Source organism: Artibeus jamaicensis, unplaced genomic scaffold (assembly GCF_021234435.1).
Source record: "Artibeus jamaicensis isolate MK-2021 breed Jamaican fruit bat unplaced genomic scaffold, CSHL_Jam_final contig_558, whole genome shotgun sequence".
NCBI lineage: Eukaryota > Metazoa > Chordata > Mammalia > Chiroptera > Phyllostomidae > Artibeus > Artibeus jamaicensis.
This window is the reverse complement of record NW_026521886.1, coordinates 1,497,076-1,512,475: the sequence shown is the minus strand read 5'-3', so window position 1 is coordinate 1,512,475 and position 15,400 is coordinate 1,497,076. Positions and strand designations below refer to the sequence as shown.

General features: G+C 41.7%; 1 protein-coding gene and 1 long non-coding RNA gene across 2 annotated transcripts in view; one reads left to right on the top strand and one right to left on the bottom strand.

The window, feature by feature from the left end:
* ADGRG7 (adhesion G protein-coupled receptor G7) overlaps positions 1-6,191 on the bottom strand; it is a 68,051-nt gene extending 61,860 nt beyond the window's left edge. The window contains exon 1 of the mRNA XM_037160850.2: positions 5,647-6,191. Within this exon, the coding sequence (XP_037016745.2) occupies positions 5,647-5,761 (115 nt within the window). The 5' untranslated portion in view covers positions 5,762-6,191. The remainder of the gene's footprint in view (positions 1-5,646) is intronic.
* Positions 4,729-15,346, top strand: LOC128628166 (uncharacterized). Its single transcript, XR_008392492.1, has 2 exons — positions 4,729-4,838; positions 15,070-15,346. It is a non-coding gene; the product is annotated as an uncharacterized LOC128628166 (long non-coding RNA).
* Positions 15,347-15,400: the final 54 nt, after the last annotated feature.

Sequence of the window (15,400 nt, the reverse complement as noted above, 5' to 3'; positions counted from 1 at the left end):
CTCAGATTTACTCAGCTAGTCAGCACTGGCAATGGAATTTGAATGCAGGCAGTCTGGCTCCAGACCTTTTGTTTTTTCTCCTACTCTTGTACTTTTTGCCCCTAAACTCTAATATATAAACTCTTCACCACCATACTCTATGGTACATCTTCAATAACACGTCTTACCAAAGACCCATGGGTGCTGGCGGCTTTCAGAATTTCAAATGAATATATCTAACACCTGGAAATCAAGGAAAACCCCACTAAGCTAAGGTTCTAACTCTTAAGTTAAGAAAGTGGCTTAGGGAGGGCGTGAGATCTTGTTTCCTGGCAGTTGTCATCAGCTTTGGCTCAAATAAACTAATACAAATTCTCCAAAAAAAGTGACTTTTAAAATGGAATCAGCAATGTAAACATCATTAATTCTGATGTTAAAATAATCCATGTCCCTTGGCCAATTATATAATAAAATTTATTCCTCGAAAATTTTTCTTTGCTTTTATAGGAATTATTTTCTTGATTTGCAGAGTGGTAATATGAAGAAGCGAGACAGGAGACCAGAAACGGACCAGAAGAGAGGTTTCTAACAGCAGGATTAAGACAAACATCACAGCTGCCTAAAATCTGGCTTCCTCTACCCAGAAAACACTTCCCTGGACCTTTTTCCCTTGAACCCCAAAGTGCACCCTGTCCTCCAGGAACAGGCCTATGAGCCTGGTTTATTACCAAGTTTGTCTCTTGAGGAAGTGCTGTAATTCAGTAAAATGAAAGCCAAGTATCTGTGGACAGATTATTTTCTGAGACCCAGTAAACTCTCCTCAACCTCTCTCCCACAACACCCATTTCTTATTATGCAAGAGTTTCCATGCTATGGAGTCTAACCTTGGGACTCGGGAATATTTCAACTGACTAAAGTCTGTGCTTAGCCTGAGGCACAAGCAAGTCCTGTGATAGGGAATGGAGATTTGAGCAACTGGAGAGGAGCGGGAAAAGCGGTCATGAGGGCAGAGAGAAGTCCTAAGATCCAAAAGAGGCTTAATCATCGTTGCTAATCTGATATGAAGTTAAGATATGCTCCCATTGGTAAGAGGTAAAGAAAACATCTCCTACTGTTATGCTTATGGATACCTATGATCACTTCAGGCCTAGCTCAAGTTGGAAGATGTCAATGGAAAGAGAGACAATAAAGCCTAATGACGTTTTAATTTTACTTTTATCACAGGCTTCTTGTGTTACAAGGTTCTTGTTACTGGAAGCACGACTCCAGCAGAGATGCAGCACCTTATATCTGTCCATTCTGAAGACACGTATGATAAGTAGGGTATGATTCTAGGAAGAATGCCCAAAGTGAATAGGTTGGAGGACTGTCAAAACTTAGATTTGCTCCAACACAAAAGCATCCCATAAAATTGTTCAGCATAAGGTTAAACAAAAGAGGCCACACACAGTTGGAGAGATCTTAATGAAGCCAACGTGGCAGAAATGGTCAATGTGTTGCATGGCTCAGACCAGAGGAAGAAAACTAAAATAGTGTCTGTGTTAATGATATAAGCAAATCCAGAATTACAGTACTTTAATATTTTGAGGCAAATCACAAGAAATTGGTAATTGTTATTTCACTTTTGAATACAGCTATTTGACAACTCTTAGTTTTTCTTTTTTCTTTTATTTACCCATTAACTCTGTATTGGCAACTATATTTGAAGTACTATTTTAGCACAGGGAATATGGATTAATAAGTCAGGTCTCTGATTTACTTTAAGAGCTTTCATTCTAGAAATGGAGAGACAGAAAATAGCAACCGAATAATTAGGAAATCATGAGGTGTTAGAAGACATGAAAAGTACACGTGAAAGAGAATGAATAGGTTGATAGCCTTAGACTGGGTGCATAGGAATGGTCTCTTTGAGGAAGTAACATTTAACCTAAAACCTAAACCATCAAAGAATGAGATAGGCACGTGAAACTCTGAAGGAAGAGTTTTAGGCAACCCGATATCATCAGACAAGAACTCCAAATCTTGAGCTCTGTTTGAAAATTGCAAAAGTCACCAGTAGTGATGAAAACATTTCTACCAAACACAACTTCAAATGCATAGGACATCTTGTTCCTGAGAGCATAAATAGAGTATTACATTTGGTAATATTTCTGTGGGTTAATACATATTTGTGTCTGTGTTTACATTTATATTATTTATATGCATATAAATATGTATAAAACATATTATTTCAAAAATGTTGTGATGCTTTGGTAAAACAAATAAATAATTAATATTACAATGTTTTCATCAGCAGCATATAAAAGTGCTGAAGACTAAACTAGCAATCCTAAAAGAAGTCTCATCTATACACATACAACACTGTCAGCTGTATCAGGACCAGAGCCTTGAACCAAGATCTTTTTTAAGCAGTCTTATTAGGTAATAGGAGCAGAATAAAACTCTCTTGTACACTATACAGAAGATCACTGGCTTTCTAGAAGTCATGTCTTGAAGCACTTCTTTGATATTTAAACCAATGATTCACTTAAAAGATAAAAAGGTAAACTCACACAGAATACTTAGATGGAAATGAGCACATCTGTGATTTATTTGATGGTCAGCAGATGTTGGGGCTGTGTGCATGTGAGAAATCTTTCTATTAAAGGCAATCACCAGGATGAACAAGAAATAAACTGTGTTGCAGGCAATGCGGTCCCTTTTGCTCTGCTAGACTAGAAAACCAATGGCAGATAGTCTTATAATATCGCAAAGGTGAGAGGAAGTGCTTTTGCATAACATAACAGAGGTGGCAAAGTTATGGCAGTTACTCCACAGTCAAAAAATCTACAGACACTAGTCGACGACTCCGAAACCCTAAAATTGAAGCAAGAGTACTAATCTACTACACTCTAGAAGCAGCATTAACAAAGTAGATCTCATTGACTTGAAGGCAATGCGATATCCCCAAGTGCCTAACTTTGCCTAGCAAAACAACAAAATGCTCTGACTCTACTGATTACTGCATATCTTTGGGAATTAGGTTTTCAGCCACAGTTGCCTCAAAAGAAAAGGTAAATTAATTGATTGGGTTACCATTATCTTACCTCTAGTTAGGCAGAATAGTGTAGGAATAAAGAGCACAGATACTGGAGTCAGAATGAGTAGATTCCAACCCAGACCCAGTCCCTTCCAACTAGGTAAGCTTTGAAACATTCTATGAGTCTCAGTTTCCCCATCTGTAACACAGATATAATAATAGCTGCCTCGAAAGTGGTCTTCAGGCCCTGGCCGGTGTGGCTCAGTTGGTTGGGCATCATCTTGCAAATCAGAAGGTCCCATGTTTGATTCCAGGTCAGGCATATGCCTGGGCTGCAGGTTCTGTCCTCGGTTGGGGTGCATATGGAGGGCAGTCAGTGTTTCCGTCCCTCTCTTTTTCTCTCCCTTCCCCTCTCTCTTAAAAAAAAAGTGGTATCAGTATTCAATGAAATAAGGTTTGTGAAATTTTTAGCACAGTACCTACAATATAGTAAGGATTTTTTAAATGGTCAGTTTTATAATATGAAATAACAAAATGCCCATCATTCCTTAAAAAATCAATTTAAACAATTAATCTCTATATCCAAGTAAAGGAAGGAACCAAAAGGAGACCATTCAATAATTATATAAGATGGGATGAGATGAGATGGAGTACAATGAGTGGAAGGGAGAGGAGTGAAATGACCCAAATTTTACCAAAACAAAACCTGAATGAAATGCACAAGGCAAAAATGTAACAGCAAGCAATATCAGTCTTTCAATCTTTCTCTTTAAATGATAGTAGTAACCCCCTCCTATTTAACTCGGTTTACCCCAACTGAGGGGTGTCCCTTATAAAAAGAGCCAATTGAAATTCTGTTTAGAGCAAGGAAACCCTTTTCTTTTCTGAGGGGCTGGCCTGCTTCTGCGTCGGACCTTTGTTACTTACTCTGCCTGGTGTGGGCCTCAGACCTCAAGGAGCCCGGGGATGTGTTTCGTGTTTATTTTTAGCAACCCCTCCCCCGCCCCCAGCCTTTGACTTTCATATACTCTTTGTTCCCCGCCCGGTCCTCTTTTTAAAGACATGTGTGTACTTTGGTCCTTGTTTTGAATGGCTCTATTGTACCTGGGTCCTTTATAAGTCACCACAAATTTCCCTTTAAAAGTGAAATAGAGAACAAGTGGGCAGCGACCAGAGGGGAGAGGGAAGGGAACTTAAGGGGAAAAAGGGGGAGGGATTTTGAGGAACAAATATGAAAGACACAGAGATGAGGACTGGGGGGGGGGGGGGGATGGGAGGGAGGGGGGAGACCAGGCGGGGGGGGGGGGGGGCGGATGGGAGAAATAGATTTAAAAAAATGTACGTGAAAAGTAACTAAATAAAATTTAATATTAAAAAATAAAAAAATAAAATAAAAAGTAGATGTCATATAAAGGAAGGAAGAAAAAGAGGAAGGAGGGAAGGAGGAAAGTTGTTTGCTTTTTAAGTTTACTGTTAAATAAGGTCTTACAAATTTAGGAGCCCTAATCAGACTAACTCGAGAGCTCACATTTTTTAACTTAAACTAAACTACTTTATAAGCCTTAAACAAACATAAAAATACATTTTCCTCGAGTTTAAATTTTACTGGTTTTGTCTGATCATTTTCTCATGCTAGTTCTGTAAAGCCTAATTAATTCAATATTCTTGAAACACTGTTCTTCGGGGCGGGGTTGGGGTGGGGGCGGGCGCACAGCAGACCTGTTCCCAGATCCCGCGCCGCCGGCCGCCGCGGGTGCCTCCGACTCCCTTCGTCCCCAACCGCGGACCTGCACGGCCCTGCGTTTGCTCCTCCGGGCTCCGCACCTTCCCTCCTCCGCAGGTACCTTCCCAAAAGCCAAACCGCATTTTCTTCTGCCCTCTCCTGACCGCCATTATTTACCCTTACTGACTCTGCTTCTTTAGAAACCTAGTGTCTTTCACAAAAGGGGAGTGCTGAGCACATCCAGCTTTGACCCCGGCACAGAGAACCTGCCCGAGGGAGCCGTGCGGGGGTCGCAAGGCCTCCGTTGCGAGTTTCTGGGGCTACCCTTCCATGTCGCTGTGTCTCACGGCGCCGCCCTCCCGCCCCCCTTCCCGGGCTGGGCTGTAGCACAGAGCAGGTGACTAAAAAATATTTGTTGAATAACCAGGAAAAGTGTTTTCTAAATTACCGGAATTTTTTAGTAGTTTTCTATACTTGAAAAGGGAGAATTTTGTGTGCATGCCATGATATTTTATTTATAATCCTAGAGAAAATACTCTTAAACTTCCTTCTTGGAATGAAATTTCACTCCAGGTGTGTTTATTTGTGTATACGTCTGTCCATAACTATTTTCCTTTCTTAGATTTAGCTCGACAAATCCAAACATGTTATTAATGATTTTAACGATTGCTCTCTATTCAGTCTGGGGCTAAAAGAGCCTAAAGAGGCCAATTCAACCATGTCATGCATCACCTCGCCCACTCACACACACGTCGTCATGTGTGTACAACAGCAGCCAGCCAGCAGTCGACCCCTGTCCTCTATATTTTGTGAACAGAACCTTAGTGGGCAGCCTCAGCCTCCACATGGCACTTTTCAGTACTGTGGCAGGTGTCGGGGACAGAGGCTCTCTCACCCTAAGTTAAACATAGTAGGACCACATTACCTCTCTGGATCCTGACCACAGCCCTCCAGATGCCCAGTCCCAAAACGATGGTGGTCAGCAGCCCACACACAACAGCCACCAGAGTCCTGAGGTCACACGCTCGCCAGGAAGCCATGGGAACCCAAACCAAAGATCCACTTCTAGTGAAAACAGCTGGCTTCTCTTCTTCTCCAGGAAATTTAATCAGAAACTATTCCAAAAATAAAAATAACTTCTTCTTTCAGGCATCTCTCAGGCAGATATCTTCATTTTCAAAAATGTTTGAGCATAATCAGGCAGAATGCAGTTCCAATCACCCAATGAAAGATACAAACGGCTGGCAGTTTCCCCACCTTCACTGAATGAAACATGAAAAAAGAGACTGGACTGCAGGAAAAGGAAGATAATCAGGTTAATAAAGAAGAAAGGGAGGAGATAGGTAACAGGATCAAAGGGTAAATGTCCTGACAAGCAAGGAAGGAAGTGAGGAAGGGAACAACATGAGAGAAGCCAGAGAGGACATCAGAAGGGCAGTGGGCCTGTCGGTGACCCACAGCTCAGCTCCCTGTGCTTTCGTCAGGAGGCTCCAGTAGAACACAGACTCCTTGAGGGGAAATGCCGTAGGTTGTCAACAAGAGGTTGCAGCGCGATACCAACACCTGAGCCCAGTCCTTGCACTTCATAAGGAGCCCAGACTTCACAGCTGCAGGTGGCGGGTGGGCGTCATGGGCACAGCGTGGAATACACTGAAGCCCAAGTTACAAACTGTCTGTTATGGGCTGAATCCTGTCCCCCTAGGGATTCATAGTCTAAAGACCTGACCCCCCCCCCAGAGCCTCATGCTGTGACCTTATTTGGAAATAGGGTTGTTACAGAGGTAATCAATTCAAAATAAGGTCATTACGACGGGCCCTAATCCAGTATGACTGGTGTCCTCATAAGAAGAGGAAATTTGGACACAGGAATTTTATATTCCTTTTGTGATTTGCATTTATTATGCAAAATTTATTATGCAAAACCTTATGCATTTATTATGTTTTCAATTATAATACCTACATCTATTATTTCTTCAATAATAAAAGGAAGAATTTTCAATAACTAATATATGTAAGAGAAAATACCAAGCACTGTGCTCTGCACTTTACATATCTTTATCTCGCCCATTTTCTGTACAATAACCCCATTGGGGGGGCGACTTTCCTCACAAGTTCCCCCATGTGCCACGGATGAGAGTAAACATTACTGAGACATGATCTGCTTGGGGAGGAGAAGTTTCCCAGAGGAAAAAGGCCTTGAGCAGTGGACAGTTTCTCAGGGGAAAAAGGTGTTGAGCCCCTTCCTCCAAGGACTTTTATTGGGTTGTAATACACAGGAATACAGGGCAGCAAGGATCAAACAGTAGATAGTCTGAGTCAGAGTCTGTCAGGCAGAGAGTTTTAGAGTTTCCTGCTTGAACCCTTAACATATGAGTGAAAGCACTCTTAGCAGAGCAGATTTCACAGGTCTTTCAGGAAGTCTTTGTGATGCCAGATTTTTTCCCCAGGACATGCTCTAGCAAGGCAAGGAGCTGCACCTCTCCCCAACAGGTATTCAGGCTTAAGGAGATTAGAGCCAGGAAGCACTTCTCCCAGAGAACGTGGGGACTCAGGCTTTGTCAAAGCCCGAGGTGGGGGTGGGGGGGTGGGATTGTTGGTGGGAGAGTCCATTGCTTTTTGTTGCAGCCCCCTGAGTCCTTCCATGATGGCCTCCCACGTGATGGAGTCTGGCTTAGGTCGCCCCCTGCTGTGAGGGATCTTACCCCTCTTCGACTTCTTACTAAGCTTTGGGGGCAGGGAGAGGAAACTGAGGCAGCATTTGCTACCAGAGACAAGCTTTGTCTCCTGAAGCTCCCATTCCAGAGGTCACTCATTCATCCTTAGCCACAGAGGGTAGAATTACAATTCCTAGAACCAGGCAGCATGGTCCACAATGCCCCATATAACAGATATTTTCACCCTTTGCATGAATGGAGAAAGGAGACTTGGGTAGGTATTACTCTAATGGAGCTCTGCAGTTAAGGTACTTTGGTGTCCCTAGGTTACACAGAAGCAACAGTTTCCTTCCACTGTTTTTTCAGAGCTTTTAATATGTTCATGAACATTGTGATATGTAAAGTTCTTAGCATTATTTAACCACAGAATCCTCTTCTTGAGAAGATGCTTTCACAGCTAGCATTCCTAGAACATGCTGTGGAGACCCCATCCTGTGCAACCTGCAGAGTAGTCTTGGCTCAGTGGTAGGACTGCAGGAACTGCTTGCTCATGGGGCCCATATTTGTCAAATGGCACTGGTGTTTTTCTCTTGTGGGGTTCCACATACTTTAAAGAGGTTATAGTCTAGAGACAGAAGAGCTGCTTTGGGTAGTGCCCAGACATTCTCTTCTACACTTGCTGGAAGCGCTAGAATCCTGGGATGCTACAACAACCATAGCTTCTTAGTGCTTGTGTATCTTCATGTGTATGTCAACTTTCCAGCTAGGAACTTTAGAGATTCATAGAATAGAAGACATCCCTGGGCACAGAAATCTAGATGTTGACACATAAAGGTATGAATTTCTATTGGCTATAGACAGTATATAAAGTCATTCATTTTTATACACACGCATGTCAAGATGAAAAAGAAAAAGTGTGAATAGTTCACTTATTCACTCATTCTACTCAATGTACACACTGCGTTAGGTGCTGAGGATAAAATAGTGAACAAAGGAGGGAAGGTCCCCACTCTCACACAGCTTAGACTCAGGGAAACCTGGGTTTGTACTGACCTTGTCTCTAGTTTGCCCTGTGATCATGGGCAAGCTGTATCAGCATCTGAACTTCTGTTTCTTCATATTTTAAGCAACCTAGCTAAGGCCTTCATTCCTTATCATTTCAGTTCTAAAGTTATTAGTCAAGGAAGAACAAGGTAAGTGTCTGTGGGGATAGAGAGAAGCGCTAGTCCAGAGCAGATGTTAGAGCCCAAGGGGGTAAGGAGAGAATTTACAAGGGGAGGACGAAGTGTAAGAGGAGAGCCCAAGAAGTGTCAATAAGACACCCATCATGCAATGGGGACAAGCAGCCTGGCATGGGGCATCAGAACCGAGAGGTATGAAAGGTGTCCACGTAACAGACAGCCTGATGTGGGAAGTCAAAGCCGGAGCAGGGAGAGGAGGGCATTCTTTCAGAGATACCCAGAGGGGTCAGGAGGACAGACAGGTGCACCAGTGGGCTGGAGGGGTGGGAAGTGAAAGCCATGGTTAGTGAGGAGGGTATCCACATGGGGTGGCAAACTAAAATAGGGAATCAGACCACAAGCAGAGAGAGAAGGGTGTCAACACATGGATGGGAGCTGGGGGTGAAGATCAGAGACTAGTTACATACTGGATGATCAATCAAACAAGTAAACATACAAGAATAATTGGAACCATTTTTTTTACTCTAGCATAAGGGGGTTACAAATATAGAAGAGAACTTGGATTCCATAAGAATTTGAAAACAATCATGATGCAGGCAACATTGTAGATGAGACAAGAGAAATTCACATGGACTATGGACTACTGAGTCCTGTGGAGGAAAAGGGATGGTGAGGCTTCTCTCTCAAGAGGAGAAAAGCCTTGGAGCACCTCAGCCATTCTCTCAAGGGGAGAGTACTCCAACCCTTGCTTTGACAAGCTTTTATTGCTTTTCTGGGCATATTACATGATGGCCCTCATTTACTATGCACAGGTTCACTTCAGGTGGTTACCTTTTACAGAAAAAAAGAGGAGAGGATGCCGTTAATCACATCACAGGAGAGGGATATTTGCAAAGGTAAAAGTGGTTGAACTGGTTACACTCAATACTGGGGAGGCTTAGCACAGACTTTAAGAAGTTACAGTAGGCACTCTCTGCCTCAATTCAGGGTGAGGGACTTTTAGCAAAAGCAAGACTCAAAGCGGCCTATGTACAATGCAGGCCTGATTCCCCACCAGAGAACCTATCCCAGGGAGTGGGTCCTATGCATCTCCAAGTGGGAGCAGCATCCCTGCCACACAGAATGGTCTCCTGTATAATCAGAAATATTAAGAAAAGCTATGCAGTGAACTCTGAAGGAGGTGTATCCTCCAGGGAAGATGGCTGTCATATGAGTGTATGAATCAGTCACAAACTTCTTATTCAAAAGAGAAAGACTTAGGGCTACAACAAAGACAAGTGTTTCAAAGGAACAGGTGTGATATTACTTTTTGTTTCTAATACTTGAACTAAATAATTCCATGTGCCTTAAAAAACATCTGTAGTGTTGGGTTGAAATTGGATGTATGATAAATACAAATTCATGGTTTTCAATAGATCCATATATGTATATAGAAATAGTATGTATATATTAATATGTATTCAGTAAGTATATTTAGATACAGGTTGGGGCAAAAGTAGATTTATAGTTGTTTGTATAGAAAATAATGAAATAATTAAAAATAATAAAACTAGAATAAACTCTGTTTCATGTACTCACACAACTGTAAACCTACTTTTGCCTCCCTGTATATAAACAGTATAGAAGTAAACATAAATGCAAAAGTGCGTTAATACACAAACATATATATTTTCATGTTTATAACATATATCACAAACTTAAACACGTACATTCTCTAGCTCTGGTCATTGATATGGTCGGGAAGCAATAACAGTCTATTAGCAGTGAGCACACCCGAAGCCCAGATCTTGATTTCTAAAAATAATTTTCCATGGAAAGGGACATGGCTTTTTTTCCATGGAAAAGTCATCCTTGGATGCTCCAGGGAACATCCAAGATGACTTCTTTTTTAAAAAAAGATTTTATTTATTTATCTTTAGAGGGGAAGGGCAGGAGAGAGGGAGAGAAACATCAGTGTATGGTTGCCTTTTGTGCGTCCCCTGCTGGGAACTGGCCTGCAGGGAACTGGCCTGCAACCCAGGCATGTGCCCTAACTGGGAATTGAACCTCGATTCATCGATTTGCAGGCCTGCACTCAATCCACTGAGCTACACCAGCCAGGGCCCAAGATGACTTCTCAATATCTATGCCAGAAAGCAAAGATGTATTCGAGGAATAATGGATACACTCAAGTGGACACAGAATCCAGCATGCAGTGACAATTTGAGCATCAAAATTAATCATTCTTATGACATATTATAAACCATTAAATAAAATAGGAAGTCTACTGAATCTGAAATTCCAGGGCTGTGGCCCAGCAATTTGGGTTTTAACTAGTGCTCCAACCTGATGCCCACTGAAGTCCCATCTCCACTGTTTAGGGTAATTCTCCCAAAGGGAGTAAATAGAATTTGCAATAAACTAGCAAATAGCAAGAGATTAAATGGCTTTTTGCATAATAGGACATTTCTTTGTTAATGCTTATGGGAAATCTCAGGGCTTTAAAGATTGACAGATATTCAGATAAGAATGGTAAAGCCTATATTTTTGTCATCTGTGAAACTACTATTCTTTGATTTATCTTATTTATTTATTTAACCAGAGTTTTTGTGCATTTATATCCAGAAATGTCAAGAAGTTCTGAAATCTCTTTTATAGGCGCACATTGTTTTATTGCACTTACTGAGTTGCATAGATGTGGCATTTTTTAAATTCACAAAGGTAAGACTTTCTACCAGCAAAAAGATTACAACTTGCTTTTTTGGAATACCAGCTTTAATATAGTTGTCTGGAGTGGAACCCACAATATCTTTGAGTTGTGCCTTATATCCCTGTTCTCTGGACTGTGACCCCACAGAGAGTTAAGCACACAAACACCTGCTTACCTTACCTCCCATGACATTGATGACAAAGGCCGATCTCAACTTTCCCACATCTTATACCTTAGAAATGAGCTGGTGTGTTTCTCCACTGGAAAGCCCCCCCGGTAACATTTGCTACTCCTTCATTATTGAAAACCTATAAATTCACCTGTTTGTATATCTCTACAACCCTACCACTCTCTTTTTCTACCTGGTGGTCAATGAAATGCAGGAAGAAAGGTATTGAAAAGACTTTTCTTAACTAAGTGACTGAACCTTCTTTGTGCCTTCTTGCTTTTCTCTGCTCTACACGCTTTGTTCTTCTGGCTCCCCAGAGCCGGGTGCTCCAAAAGCTTCTCGGGGCAGATCGTCTCCTGGAGGGAAAATTAGTATCTGTCTGTGAAAAGTGACTCACTTAACACTGGAAGTTTGTTGCGTATGAAAGAAAAATATGTACCCATGGAAGATGCTAACCTCTGATTAATGTGACCCTGAATTAACCTCTCTGTGCCCCAGAAGATGAAAAGGAACCCTCAAATTCTCCTTTTAGTTTTAGATTTACTTCTGCATCTTGCTCCAGAGAACATCAATTCCTCTCTTTATCTCTTCTGACTTGTTCCTTATATTCTTTTTTTCCATTTTTGCTCTTTATTTCTTTCCTTTAACATCCCCAAATTTGAGCTGGTGGGCATAATAGACTTAAAGGGCATGGTCAAGACTTAAAGAGGAGAGAAATGATTGACATGGTTAGGTTAATAAGTATAGGATAGTAAATAATGTGATTTTCTTATTTTCTTTCTAGAAAGCTTGATTTAGGTGAAAGGCAAATCCAGAATTTATAGTAACGAAACACTAGTCCCATGTACATACTAGTCCTTCTGAAAATAGTAGTATGAAATCATAAGCTTATCTGAAGCAAGATCTGATATGTTCAATGTCTTGTACAAACTCACATTATTACTTATGCCATAACAAGATAATATTCTGGATCCTAAATCTCTCTATTTAGAAAAATTATTTTATAGAAATCATTGGTGCAAATAGCAATTATCTATTGTAACACAACAGACTCCTTCAAAATTTAGTATCTTCAAACCCAACCCCATTTGTTTGCTCCAGACCAGGTGGTTTGGACAAGACTCAGAAGGGGTGACTTTGTATCACATGCTCATTTAACCAAGTCATCTGAAGTTCCACTGGAGCATCAGGGACCCGAGATGGCAGTTCTCACATGTTTGGGATCTCAGCTGAGATGACTAAAAAGGCCAGCTTGGCTGGACCTCTGCCTACCTCCTGTTTTTTTCTCCTCCAGGGCTGCCTCCTCCTTGAAGTTTTTCTAAGAGAATAGCCTTGCCTTCTTCACATGGAGGCCGGGGTTCCAAGACAGCAACAGTGTGAGCTGTAAGGTCCAGGGGCATAACCTGCTAAGTGCCACTTTTGCTACATTCTACTGGTAGAGAAAATCACCAGGCCAGTCCAGATTCAATGCTCAGCGGGGTAGGGAGGGCTATAAAAATGGATGAATTTAAGGAGGCAGAATTCATTGGGGGTTATGATGTTTCATTTCATATGTCATCTTGGCTAGGTCATGGTACCCAGTTATTGGTCAAACATTATTCTAGATGTTTCTGTGAAGGTATTTTTTAGATGAGGTGAATATTTAAATCTGAGGACTTTGAATAAAGCAGAGTACCCACCTCCAAGCAGTTGAAGACCTTAATAGAAAGTGACTGAAGGAGGCGCCATTCTGCGGGCAAACTGCCTTGGACTCGGACTGCAGCATCGGCTCTTCACCCACCTCCTTAAGAGCCTAAGAGCTTCCCCCACAGATTTTGGACTTGCCAACTTCCACGATCACATGAGCCAACTTTTAAAAATAAATCTCTGCTGATTTATCTCACTAGTTCTGTCTCTGGAGAACCCTAATACAGTGACCATTTTGCAACACATACCATACACCTTCCAGATAAGGCTTATAATCCCCAGAAAACTTAATGATCGTGTGTGACGCTCAGTGACCTTGTGATCTAGTTAGACAGCAGCCATATAAAATTTGGAGCACATCGAAGATAACAATGCAAAAATCACTATTTGGTAAATGATTTACTCTGCAAGTGTCTACCTGAGGAAGATTGGAATGAGCTGTCAAGGAAACTTGCCAGTCTGGGTGGGGCCATACAACAGCATAAATGACCTCACCAGAGCATCGTCAGGGCGCTCAGTCACAACACTACATTTTATATCTTCATGCCTGGCACTTGTCAGAGTACCTTCACCATACCATCTTTAGCTTAAATACATGCCTTATTTTGAAGTCTAAAAAAATTAAGCTTAAAGCTAATGTTAAAGTCATGGATGCATTAGTTTTCTCTGATGGCTATAATAAAGTACCACAAACTGAGTGGCTTCAACAACAGATTTAATGTCTCACAAGTCTGGAGATTAAAAGTCCAAGATCCAGTTATCAGTAAGGCTTCGGTCCCTCTGATGGTGCTAAGAGAGAATCCGCCCCAGCCCTCTCACTTAGCTTCTGGCAGTTTGCTGGGATCTTTGGCATTTCTTAACTTGTAGACACAGCACCCTGATCTGTGCCTTGGTGTTTACCTGGCATTCTGCGTGTGTGTGTTTGTGTCCAAATCTCCCCTTTTTATAAGGACACCAGGTACTGGGGCTCACTCTACTCCAGCATGACCTCATCCTAACTAATTATATCTACAACAATGCTCTTTGCTCTTTTTTAATTTAAAAAATCCTTTCTATTGAATTTATTGGGGTGACACTGATTAACAAAATTATAAGGTGTCAAGTGCACAGTTCCACAACACATTATCTGTCCACTGTATAGTGTGTTCACCACCCCAAGTCAAGTCTGCATCCATCACCAGTTATCCCACCATACCCTCCTCCACCCCAGGAATCGCCACACTGAACAACCCTTTTTTACTTTCTGATCCTCACTTGAGGACATGCTTATTAACTTTAGAGAGAGGGGAAGGGAGGTAGAGAGAGGGAGAGAAACACTGATTGGTTGCCTCTTGCACACACCCCGACCAGGGATGGAACCTCAACCCAGGCATGTGCCCTGATCATGAATGAAACCCACGACCTATTGGTCTACAGGACCACACTCCAATCAACTGAGCCACACTGTCCAGGGCTGATCAACTCTACTTTCAAATAAGATCACATTTTGAACATTGGAGGTTAGGACTTCAATATATGATGCGGGGGATGGGACAATCTGTATGAATACAGATTGTCATAACTATGGATTACAGTACTAATAAATTAGTATCTAAGACTTTTTAAAACAACCCAAACTGTACCTCTAACATTGTTTGTGGTTTGACTCATTCCTTAGGTAAAAGCTTCTTTTAGAACAGGAACCTGGCGCTTTGGCTTATCAGTTGTGTCTCCATGCTTTGCCACTAGAGGGAAGCATCATTTTGCTGTATTTTTCTGTGGTTAAGCTTAATTACATGGTGTCTTCAGTACTCCGCCATTCATCCCATAATGTAGGCACATCAGATGTGAAATAAATTTAGCCACATTTCTTGGGGGTTAGGGAGTAGGGCAGGTAAATGCTGGGAAGAATTATGTGACTCGGTCATCTCTGTCCTGGTGATCCTTCTCTTGTATTTCTGCTGTGAACTGAATGTTTGTGTCCCCTTAGATTTCTTATGTTGAACCTCTAATCCCCAATGTAATGAGGTTTGAAGGCTTTTGAGAGGCAATTAGATGATCAGTGTGGAGCCCTCATATGGAAATGATGACCTTATGAAGAAGAAAGTGTAGAGAGAGAATCTGTCTCCACCATGTGAAGATATAAGACAGCCACCACCTGCAAATCAGGAAGCAGGCCTTTACCAGACACCAGATCTGCTGGTGCCTTGACCTTGGACTTCCCAGAATCCAGACCCGTGAGAAATAAATGCTTGTTGTTTAACCAACCCAGTCTGTGATATTCTACTACAGTAGCTCAAACTGACCAAGACAGTTTCACA